Here is an 11065-nt window from a genome sequence, read left to right as displayed (position 1 = left end):
CCCAGGCTTGCCGGATCTAGGCATTGTCGATGGTACACCCATGAAGTATACCCACAACAATGTGGTAACTAGCTCTGTTACCATAACATCACACTTCTCAAGACAAGATGAGTCTACAAATCTAATAAATATAGCATGCATGATACCACATATGAGTAACTATCCACTATAGAGGTAGTAACATAGAGTAGTAACATGCACCATGTTACTACTCCATGTTACTCCCCACTATGACTAGTCTTAGTTCGTAAGTACTTGCAAAATAAAACCGTTCCATGTTTCAAGGTTGGATGCAGGTCACATGAAAACAGAAACAACTATCATGCCCAGTTACCCAAATCATCATAAGCTGCTCTGCATTACGGCAGACAATAAGAGGTCCATCTCAGAGACAACAAATGCAATTACAAACGGATTCTTCAACCTCAGTCATCATTCACGAGCCCAATTACACCCACTGTATACATGATGGCCCATGCCGAAAATGTACAATGAACAGATGTATATACTTCAGAGTTCTAACAGCAAGTCAGAGATCCTATCGTCTATTCCCTTTTTGCTTCTATCCCGTATACACAGTCTCAAACTTACAACCCGAAGGGCACAGTCCTTCAATGTCGTCAAATGAGGCATCATCCTCAACCATCGAGTTTATTCTCAATATTTGAAGCCCTGGTGCCCTTACCGCTAGTTGTTCCACAAGATAAACTTCACCTACAGTCCCATGAAAATTGAAGATTTCCACTTTTTGTAGATCCCTTGATTTAACCACCTCATCTTCCCATAGTCCTGGATCTTTGTGGCATATGCAGCCCCGTAAACAGGATTCTTGCACCCATAATTTGAACAGATGCTATACAAAGATCGACCATTGTTAGGCACAACGATATTACTTACTGTCATACGAAGTGAAAAGTATTTGCATGCTGAATAACAATTCCAGCCAGTGAAGTTCAAATTTATAGTTGAATCTAAATGCACAGGATAAGAAAGAAGTGATGCAAAATGGCATTCACGTATATAAACAGCCAAGATACCAAATTTCCCATCTAACAAAATCAAAAGTGCAAGAAACTGTACAAGAAAGATAATAGTTAATAATAGATGTACACATTTTTAGCAACATTTTTCTTCGAGAAACAGAATAGATGTTCACTTCATACTAACTAAGTAACTATGCCGTGTTAAGAGCTTCTTTTAATAATACCATAATGATAAAGCATGTTCTAAGAATATTTTTGTTTTTCAATTCCCTCTCCTAAATATGACTATGCTCTCCCAGTCCAAACAGAGAATGTAACTTAGTTTTAATCCGACAGCCAATGGGCATTCCCTGCATGCAAACTATTTGACACCAGCTATGTTTGAATTTATGCATCACTTCAAAATCGTTACTATGTTCTGGTTCCCAAACATATAAGGAAAATATATACACTGCCTAACTTAAAAGCCAACATATAACTTCCAGTATTCAACACACTGTAGCCGAGGATACTGAAAATGTTGAATGATTGTATATTACAAAGGGTATAATTACCTTTCGAGATTTGAATGATAGATTCAGCTCTCTTATACCAGAACACTTTGCGAGCAACTGCAATACTTGTCCTTCAAAATAATGACCATTTGTTTCTAAGTATAACGATAATGTATTCAGAGAAGGGATGGTTATGTTTTCCACCGAGAGCAGCGACCCATTCTCCTGCAGCTGATTCATTGGAAGCCAACAGAGGTGAGCTCATATAAATTGACAGCAACTAATTAATATACACAGCAGAGAACCATAGACTACCTTGACAGACATGTTTGCACAGTCGACATCCAGAAACACAAAGGAAGTAGTTTCATAAGTTGGCCAATACACCATATGAACTCCAACGAAGAGATTATGAAGTAGCTTGAAAGTAAAGATGTTCTTTCCGGTCTTGAGAACTCAGACAGACTCATAAATAGTCATATCTAAAATGTGTAGCATCCCAAGTATACTAGCACATACAAAGTGACAGCGAACTGAATGTTTGAATGAATTCCTCGTCGGAGAGCCTCGGAAACTAATGGGATATAGATTTCTCAAATGTCGTCCAGGTTCCTTTTCCTGATCTACAGCGAATTTACACTCTCTGGGGCAGATTGGAAAACTGTAGCCTTACTTAAATTTATAACAATCCGTGCACATATATACAAAACTACAAAACCAGCAGCAGAATATCCTACTCAGAAGTTAAAACCACAGGTAGCATATCCAAAACCAACAATTCTGCTCTTGAAGGATGTTTGCACATATACAAATGATTCAAACTAAAAATCACTGGAATTATATCCTACAATGCCAATAATGCTGCCTCTGAACTCCTACTTGTGCTTTGTTGCTCCAATTATGCGTGTGCCACTTCCATGCTAATCATTTGTCATTTGTCAGCAAACATCATATTGCCATATGATGTTATTATGTCATCACAATGCAGTTCTGTCTCAATGGCACACAGCGAAGTTATTCAAAGAGAGAATTATTTATGTTGGTGAGTGAAAGCACAAAAAATGGTGTCCACCAAGAGGGGATAAGAAGAAGAAGCACTCACACCAGGACGTATCTGAAGCTCGAGATGGTTGGCTGCTGGAAAGCGGTCGAGAAATTCTGCGTAGATATCTTCCGACCAAAATGTGGTAACAGGAGGGGCTCCGAGCACGAGGAGGTGCGGAATCTTTCTGAGCTCTGGAACACAAGGCACTTCCCACCTGAGCACCTTCAATCTCTCCGCGGCGATGGTGGCGAATGGTTGCGGCTCATCATAGAAGCAGAGCGTCACCTCTAACGTGTCGAGCCCTGGAGCCAGGATGTGGAGCTGCCGAATCTCAAGAAGGAACGACAGACGAATGTACACGAGAGACTTGGAATCGAGCGTCAGTACAGTCAACCCACGGACCATGCGGATGGTTAGCTCTTGCAATGACGGAAACATGGTGCCGGTGATGCTGAATTCGCGTCGCAGCCAGAAGTGCTCCAGCCACATCACCCTGAGCGCATCGAAGACGCCGACCAGTGGCAGCTTTAGGGCAAGAAACCCGAGGTCCATCAGAATCTCGGTGGCTTTCTTGAAGCAGGGCAGCTCCAAAGCTTCTCTTATCCCTACATGCCCCGCCTCCGCGGCCAGAAACATCTGCAGCGTCTCCCGCGTCACGGTACGCCTGTTGTTGGAGCGGAGCCGACCGGAGAGGAGGGGCGCGGCGAGGGAGAGCCAGGCGGTGGTTTGGTTCCCGTCGACCTGGTTGGGGGAGACGGTGAGGCTGTGGATGTCGTCCTCCCCGTGGGCCTGGTAGGCGGCGAGGGCACGGGCAGGAACGGAGGAGTCGACGCCGTCGAATTCGAGGACGGGGAGCCGGGTCCATACGCGGCGCCATTGCCGGGAGACGCCGCCCATCTTGACGGCTTGTTTGGTGCCGACCTTGAGGAGGATGCAGAGGAGGACGCGGTCGGGGAGGCGGATCAAGCGATCCACTGTGCCTCCCGGGACCGTAGAGGCGACGCCGGGAACGGCCGCGTGGGAGAAGGCGGCGCGCTTTTTCGGGGCGGGACCGCCCTGGCCTTCCATGGGAGCTCGGAATTCGTGGGTTTCTTTGTTCTTGAGCGGACTCCGGCGAGGCGAACTCGGTGGGGAGGCGAGGATTTGGGGGTTTCTTGAGCGGACTCCGGCGAGGCGAACTCGGTGGGGAGGCGAGGATTTGGGGGTTTCTTGAGCGGACTCCGGCGAGGCGAACTCGGTGGGGAGGCGAGGATTTGGGGGTTTCTTGAGCGGACTCCGGCGAGGCGAACTCGGTGGGGAGGCGAGGATTTGGGGGTTCTTGAGCGGACTCCGGCGAGGCGGACTCGGTGGGGAGGCGAGGATTTGGGAGCGGACTCCGGTGGAGGCGAGGTCGGCGGGGAAATGTTCCAGAAAGCGGTTAGGCACAGGCGGGATAAAGCATGATATCTGTAGGAAGGCGTAAAATAGGAAAAGGGGCCTGCTGAGCGTCCCCCGGGGGATCAAAATCCCCGATCCCCCGGGTCGCCGGCCGTACGATGGGCAATCAAGGTCATCCAGCCGCGGTCAGCTCTTCCAGTGAAAACGAAAAAAAAAAAAAAAAAAGGAAAAAAAATAACCCCACGAGCTCACCCACGACTACACGAGCCATCCCCGCATGCCCAGGCAACAACGCCGCCCCGGAAAGCACGGCCGCCTCGCTGCGAGTGCGATTCGCCGATCGTAGCACGTGCGCCGCGCCGCTCGCCGGCATCAATGGCGGCGGTGCCTCGCGACAACGCGCGGCGGCGGCAAGCGGCACCAACGGCAGCGGAAAGCGACAACGGCACTAGCGACTTGCGGCAAGCAAGGCGGCGAACGGCGGCGGCGGCAAGTAACAACGCCGACGGCGGCAACCTCGACGGTGGCAAGCAACAACGGTGCGGCGGCTCGCGACAAGCCGACAAACATCGCCGGCGACAAGCGGCAACGCCGGCGGGCGACGACACTCGCGCTTGCGGAAAGTAGCAACGACGCCGTGGCTCGCGGCACACCGCAGCGATACGCGATCGGCATCAAAGGAAGCGATCGCGGTGGAGGAAAGTAGCAACGGCGCCCGCGGCTGTGCACCCGCAGCGGCGGCAAGCGGCAATGTCGGCGCCGTGAGCAGCGATCGCGATGGCGGAAAATAGCAACGGCGTCGGTGGCTCGCGACACCGCAGCACGGTGAAACGACAACGCCGGCGGCGGCAAGTAGCAACGGCGGCGGAGGCTCCACGAGCGTGCGTGGGGGACGGGTAGTGAGTCTAAGGATGGAGCACGCGGCCGCGGAGGAGAAGCGGCGGCGACCTGGTCGATCTCCTTCGTCTGCGCCACTCGTCGGCTCCGCGCTAGCACCAGGTTGCGACTTGCGAACGAGAGAGCTCCGGATGGGGAAGCGGGCGGCGAAGGCGGGTGAGCATCGGGAGGAGGAAGTGTCTGTGCGCGGATCGCGGAGGTAGGCGGCGGCGCGGTCGCGTAGGTAGACGGCGCCGCGGGGCGGGCGCGGGCGCGAGCGCTCAGGTTGGCGGCGCGGGCGAGAGTAAGCAGAGGTGGAACGGAAGTAAAGGAAGAAGATAAGGACTAGCTGTAGGTTGAATTGGGGCCCACTATGTGCGTGCGCCGAACCGTCGCGCCTGGGGTGGAAAGACCCGGACGATGGAAACCTGTGATCCCCCGGGTGATCACAAGCGTTTTCCATAGGAAAAATATGTGTACACGGCTTCAAAACGTAAAGATGCCCAAAGACTCGTTTGCCGTCGTTTCAATCGGCGGCCCTGGACATGGACGGCCAAGGGCGCGTCCGGCTGTGGCGCCTCCCACGGCGGCGGCCGCCCGGATGGTACAGAAGCCCAACGCGGGTACGCACTGCCAGCCCGCCACTCTACGAGCCTAGGTTACAGTGAAGTTGGATTACTTATATTTAGTTTATTCAGTTTCCAGTTCTGCAGCGCATGTAGCTTCACATGATTAGATGTCAGGTGAATTAGTGACTTCTCTCGGCGAATCAAACAAAATTATTCAGTGAAATTGGTGCTTGTAACCACTAACCCTACTCTACTTCTCCTGTATATTTGGATACTGTCTAGGCTAAAGCATATTGCTCTATCTGTACTTCTATACACTGATTTGGCACATTGTTTGGACCTTGTGACAGCAAATTCGTCCAAAGGGAATGCTTGTTATTCACAGCATGAACGTAGCGATCCCCATCCTACTCATCCGCAGGTTGCCACAACCGAAAGAGATTTTTCGATTCCGGGGCACGGGTCACCTCCGAACTTGGCAGGCCGTACTGGAATAGCGCACTTCCTCCTGCCTAGGCATGCCTGAAAGGGGAAAACAAACACTCATGTTATTAGGATTGTAGTGGTTATATGTCAATGAGTTCTATTAGCATGTAGCTTCTGGAAAGGCAGAGAGTTTTACATCCTTTACGACAAACTCTGTCGTCTCTGCGTGGCAACTCCCGAGGCATCTCCTGCCAGAGCTTCTGCAGTCCTCGACCGGATTTCCGTAGCTCGCAAACTCAATATCTGTGATGTGCTTGCCCTCCTGGCACCTGAGGCGAACTGCTGGGTGCTTTCTGCGTGACAGGAGTGACGGGATAGATAACTCATTCACACTACTAGATACTCTGGTAACTGACATTGTGTTCACGGTTATATGTAGCGGATCACCACCCATTTCCTCCAGGAGGACAAGGTTGTTCTCTCTAGGCCTCAGAAAGTATCGTGGTATGTGGTACCTTAAAAAAGACAGTCAAATGAGACATTGATTGGTTCTCATTACGAGTTCAAGAAAGGAATTTGTGTTATTAGTAAGAACTAGTTCAAGAAAGGAATTCGTGTTATTAGTAAGAACTAGTTCAAGAAAGGAATTTGTGTTATTAGTAAGAACTAGTTCAAGAAAGGAATTTGTGTTATTAGTAAGAACTAGTTCAAGAAAGGAATTTGTGTTATTAGTAACAACTAGTTCAAGAAAGGAATTTGTGCTATTAGTAAGAACTAGTTCTACTACTGACAAGGATTGGGTTGGTTGTCCACTAGGGGTCTTGAAGGAGACCCAATACCGTCCGATGCTCTCTCCATTGATCCACACCTCGCCCTTTCCCATACTGCTGAGATTCAGCGTGACTGGGTCATTCCCCCATGGCATGTCAAACGTTGTCTGCACAGTGTATGACGACGGTTTTCTAAGTTGTCAGTTGCCATCACTCAGGAGTGAACACATGATCTATCAGGACTTGAAGACTTATGTAAATTTTCTGTACCTTGTACCAGATAAGTGGAAGGTGCGTGGACTTATCAATGGTTGTCCACTGAGCATGATTTGATCCATCCTGTGTGTAGATACTATTCATTTCTCCTGATAAACCAACCTGCACACAGTGTAATTGTTTGAAGATGGGCATCTGAGATCAATCTATCGATTCAGAATCAGTGTTGACCTGGATTTACTTGGTGTTTCCACAGCTCATTATTCAGAGAGTGTGATTTGTGATGTCCCTGTTGTATGCTCACTTTACGAACTCCAAAGGTTCTTCGCTCCATGTAAGCCCCAGAATCCTGTATTTGTACAGGAAAACTCAATTGTTCACAAATAGTCTAAATCCATTATTAGTGCTTAACAGCTTATGATTTCTTATGTAGAGTCCTTTAGTTTTTTCCTTGGGGTCCATTTAACATTCGAGCTGGGTGGTGTGTTTTGGTGGCACAAACAAAGAAAAGGTTGCAATTAATTTTCAGTTAAGGAACACACAAAAGTGACTTTCTACTGGACCTCTTTCTTACTTAAGCTAGCTAGGCGTATGTATGCGACCCATTTCAAAGGCTTATGTGTTTTTATTTATTTGAATAGTGTCCCGGTAATTTATTCATATAAACTTTAAAATCTGAATAACACAATTAGCAGGTGGATGACACCTCATCCTCTCCTTGATTTTTGTATTGACACTGTCTTTGTATTTTGGAATCTGATAGTTTATACAATCAAGTGAAAGTCATACCGGTGATCCAACCATGACACTTAGCAGCGATATGGAGTTGTGTCCTTCCTTAAGCGTAATAGGTGTCTTGAGAATGATACTTTTAGGTCCATCATGACTCCCATGCACACTACCTAATTACATGTGGAAGAATATAGCGAACTTAGAGAATACGTAACTGGTAGTAGTCGAAGAAAAAAAAAATCATGCTATTCTGTTGGTGCTTCTCTAAATTGCACTGATGCAGTATTTTTGTCCTTACCTAAATAATCGTTGTTGATGTAAGCATGTAAAACATGTGCTTGTGACTCCACATTAAGCACTAGCTGACCATGCCCATTTGATCTATAATCATACCTGCATGACTTCCATTATTATATGATCGGTATGGGCAGGACAAGGTATTAAACTCCACTGATAAATAGTAAACATTTAAGTGAGCTGAAGCTCATCTTACCTAGAAAGGTACCAGAGATAATCTGTTTCATCTTTTGTAGTTGAGAGATGTTCAAAAAATCGATTTCCTGTGTGTGTTGTGTTACTAATTTCCTGAGGAATCGGTTCTTTGAATATTTTCCAGTTATCAACATCATTCAGAGGCTGGACTATTTGTGCTGTTCTTAAACCATGTTGTGCATTTATCTGCCAAAAGGAAACTGATAAATGAAGCATTCCCTTCAGACCTTGAACGGCTGAAGAATTGCAGGTAAGTAGCTCACCTTGGCTGTTTCGAATACTACTGTCCTGCAACCTGAAAGGATACTTATTGATTTAGGAGCTAGTTGGAATGATGCTTCACCAAATTGGATGCTTGACGTTTTATGCTTGTCAAAGTTTACTAGGAAAGCCACACAATCTGACTCTGTTTCAAAAACATGCCCCTGTAGTACCAAAAGTTAGCCCCTTAGATCAATTGAATTTTTCTGAACATAAAGTATACCTAGTTTCACTCTGCACAGAATTTCACCTCCTGTTGTTCACCAAATGAATAATTAGAATATGATCCTGAAAGTAGTGGCTCTTCAGATTGCTTCACTGCAGCATGCAGTTCTCTGAGATGAGACCATGTTGATTGCCATATTAAGCCTGGATGTGTATTATAATTCAACATCAATATGTAAAACAATATCTTTATTTCTATTTTTAAGATCTTTTTGATGTAGATTTCACAGACCATCAATTTCTGACTAGACATGTTTACATGTTTTGTTTTCATCTTCCTTTCATGGCGGACTATGCTCATGTTATAGTATCTCATATTACAAGAAATTTGAAACAGTTGCTTTTAACATAGCTTGCAACGGAAGAAATACTTACCATATTCGTCAAGTGGAGCTCCATCATAGTAGCTTGTTGTTACATAAGAGGATGCAAACCTTCCGAAGTTTGTCCCACCATGGTACTGCATCATAATTCATAATCATATGAGACTATGAAAGAAATTCTAAGCATATGTACTGAGAAATGTTAGGACAGTTTCTTAAAGTTCATAGCCTTGCAGGTTGTACCATGTAGTAGTTTACAAAGCTTCCTTTTTTTCTTGCTATGAAAAGTGCAACTGCGAAGGCAAGATCTGCTGCTGATCTGAATCTTGGGTCATGACCATATAAAGGATAGCTGTTTGCAGAGAAATTTGCGTGTTAGACCTTTTACCCCTCGGAGCGTGAAAGATCCTCAGAACAAAAGCAAAGAGTATTTGTTGCACACCGAGATGTCCAATTTTCTGTCCACAAAGCTGGCTTCTTAGGCGAATTTGGCCCAAGAAATGTTTCCCCACAGATGAGGCCGTTGCAGGTATTAATCTAAGAATGTAATAAATGTTATTACTGATTTTATTTTAATTTGTGGAAAATCTATAATCCTGCATAATGGTATAAGAAACGGAACTGACAATTGGATCTGGAGCATCATCCTGCTTGCACATCATCCATGGAACACCCGTCTGGAGGTTTACAGCCATTGCTGCTGCCCACTGAACATAAGGTGGTCCCCGGGAATGGAATGCTGCCTCAACTAGCTTATATTCGTTCTCAATCTGCAAGTTAAATTTTAGGTTGTCATCTAATACAGAACACAAAAGACTTGTTCAACTGAAATACCTGTGATATGATTATTGGACCTCCTTGTGGATAATACAATTTTTCATCCTTCATCATTTTAACTATTTTTGCAACAAAATTTTGCATATGTACCTGCAAATATTCATTATTTAAATATGAGTGGTCTACTATGATAGTTTAGGATGGCACAACGTCACTCAGCGGTGCTTGTGCAGTTAGGATTGCATGGAGAATTCATCATTTGGTTTCTGAAACCAAACAACCTCTGTATGCCTGTAGATGCAGCTATTTTTCAGTTTTCTTTTACTGTTTGTTTCTGACAGTGAGGTTGGTAAGTTTGTGTGGCACATGATACTCTCACCTCATATATGGCACACTGTTTTCACCGAAGTATTATACTTGTAGCTGACAATCATTTGACATCTCTTTTTGTGTTTGCTTAAAATGCATCACGTGTCATTTTAATGGTTTCTGACATTAGCTCAGGAAGTGTTCTGCAAGCTAGAACTAAGATGGAAAAATTATCCTGAGTGAAGCTAATATAGTTTATCTTATCCCTGTGCATGTACGACGGTAGGATACAAAAAGTGATATTTCTAGTCTGAATGATCAAGCTGCAGCTATAAGGATTATATGTGATATTCAAACCATATCATTGTTCAAGGCCTTGGGTAGCAGGATACCTTGAAGGGTTCATTGTCGCTTCTGAAGGTGATGTTTGGGACGCTGTGTAACCAGAATGGCAAGGCCCTGCATGAGCAATTAAGGATTTAGTAGAGCTTTATATGTCCAGGACACCATAGAAATGAAACTCTCCCCTGCATTTCATGTAAGAAATGCACTTGATGATCCATACCCGTATTTCCATTCCGCCTCGACGAAGGGGCCAACCCGGAGGCTTACATAGAGGCCTTGGGAATGGACTTCTCTGATGAATTTCACCAGATCATATCTACCTTCAAAGTTATACTGGTACAACAAAAAATGAATTTGAACATCTCTTAGCTGCAACAAACGCTCTTTCACTGAAGGTTTTGGCTTGTGTTGTGCAAAAAATAGGGCACCCACCTGACCTTGGATAGGCTCATGGACATTCCAGAAGACGTATGTTTGTATGACATCAAGGCCACCTTTCTTGGCGTTCTCTATGAGTCCCGGCCACATCTGTTAAATAATTGTACTATCATCCTACATTAATTTGATATTTACTGTTGTTGACCGAACTAATTTGACTTCTGAAGAAAATTTGTTCGGGGCATCTCTATTTATTTGGTGTATTGGACGCATGCTGTAGTCTGGCAACCATGAATTTGCTAGATGTCTTCCGATTAGAATTGGATCACCGTATCATCCTGTTCGGAAGCAATGAAGGATTTAAAATAAAAACTGTATAAACTTCACACGGCTTTTCCATGAGCTATTAGCTATCACTACACCGCCCAAAACTGTTTGTTGCACAATAGAAAGCTTCACTAAGCAGA

General features: G+C 45.4%; 2 protein-coding genes across 3 annotated transcripts; both read right to left on the bottom strand.

Annotated features, from left to right (window-relative positions):
• Nucleotides 1-339: 339 nt before the first annotated feature.
• Nucleotides 340-3954, bottom strand: LOC127345242 (putative F-box/FBD/LRR-repeat protein At4g03220). Of its 2 annotated transcripts, XM_051371689.2 has the most exons (4): nucleotides 2580-3953; nucleotides 1793-2467; nucleotides 1538-1708; nucleotides 340-853 (listed from the first exon to the last, which is right to left on the bottom strand). In XM_051371689.2, exons 1-2 carry the CDS (start codon nucleotides 3588-3590, stop codon nucleotides 2447-2449), a joined length of 1032 nt encoding a protein of 343 aa, XP_051227649.1. In that variant the 5' UTR covers nucleotides 3591-3953; the 3' UTR covers nucleotides 340-853; nucleotides 1538-1708; nucleotides 1793-2446. The 2 variants fall into 2 exon arrangements, with proteins under 2 accessions (XP_051227649.1, XP_071684626.1); XM_071828525.1 differs by having other exon boundaries at nucleotides 1793-3954.
• A 1801-nt stretch (nucleotides 3955-5755) lies between these two features.
• On the bottom strand, nucleotides 5756-10748 carry LOC127340216 (beta-galactosidase 7-like). Its single transcript, XM_051365990.2, has 17 exons — nucleotides 10653-10748; nucleotides 10441-10553; nucleotides 10268-10334; nucleotides 9624-9716; nucleotides 9416-9559; nucleotides 9232-9326; nucleotides 9033-9141; nucleotides 8842-8926; nucleotides 8208-8275; nucleotides 7982-8166; nucleotides 7787-7881; nucleotides 7546-7658; nucleotides 6998-7105; nucleotides 6811-6918; nucleotides 6562-6707; nucleotides 5967-6285; nucleotides 5756-5866 (listed from the first exon to the last, which is right to left on the bottom strand). Exons 1-17 carry the CDS (start codon nucleotides 10746-10748, stop codon nucleotides 5756-5758), a joined length of 2055 nt encoding a protein of 684 aa, XP_051221950.1.
• Between the last annotated feature and the right edge of the window lie 317 nt (nucleotides 10749-11065).

Source organism: Lolium perenne, chromosome 3 (assembly GCF_019359855.2).
Source record: "Lolium perenne isolate Kyuss_39 chromosome 3, Kyuss_2.0, whole genome shotgun sequence".
In the NCBI taxonomy this organism is placed as follows: Eukaryota; Viridiplantae; Streptophyta; class Magnoliopsida; order Poales; family Poaceae; genus Lolium; species Lolium perenne.
This window is presented reverse-complemented; position numbering and strand designations above follow the sequence as displayed.

What these genes read in the sequence shown, in the direction of transcription:
- LOC127345242 (XM_071828525.1), bottom strand. Translation starts at nt 3,590, where the DNA reads ATGGAAGGCCAGGGCGGTCCCGCCCCGAAAAAGCGCGCCGCCTTCTCC.
- LOC127340216 (XM_051365990.2), bottom strand. Translation starts at nt 10,748, where the DNA reads ATGTGGCCGGGACTCATAGAGAACGCCAAGAAAGGTGGCCTTGATGTC. An exon ending in GAGGCGGAATGGAAATACGG is followed by an intron (nt 10,335 to 10,440) that starts GTATGGATCATC and finishes TTGCTCATGCAG; the next exon opens with GGCCTTGCCATTCTGGTTAC. An exon ending in GGACAACCAACCCAATCCTT is followed by an intron (nt 6,286 to 6,561) that starts GTCAGTAGTAGA and finishes GTCTTTTTTAAG; the next exon opens with GTACCACATACCACGATACT.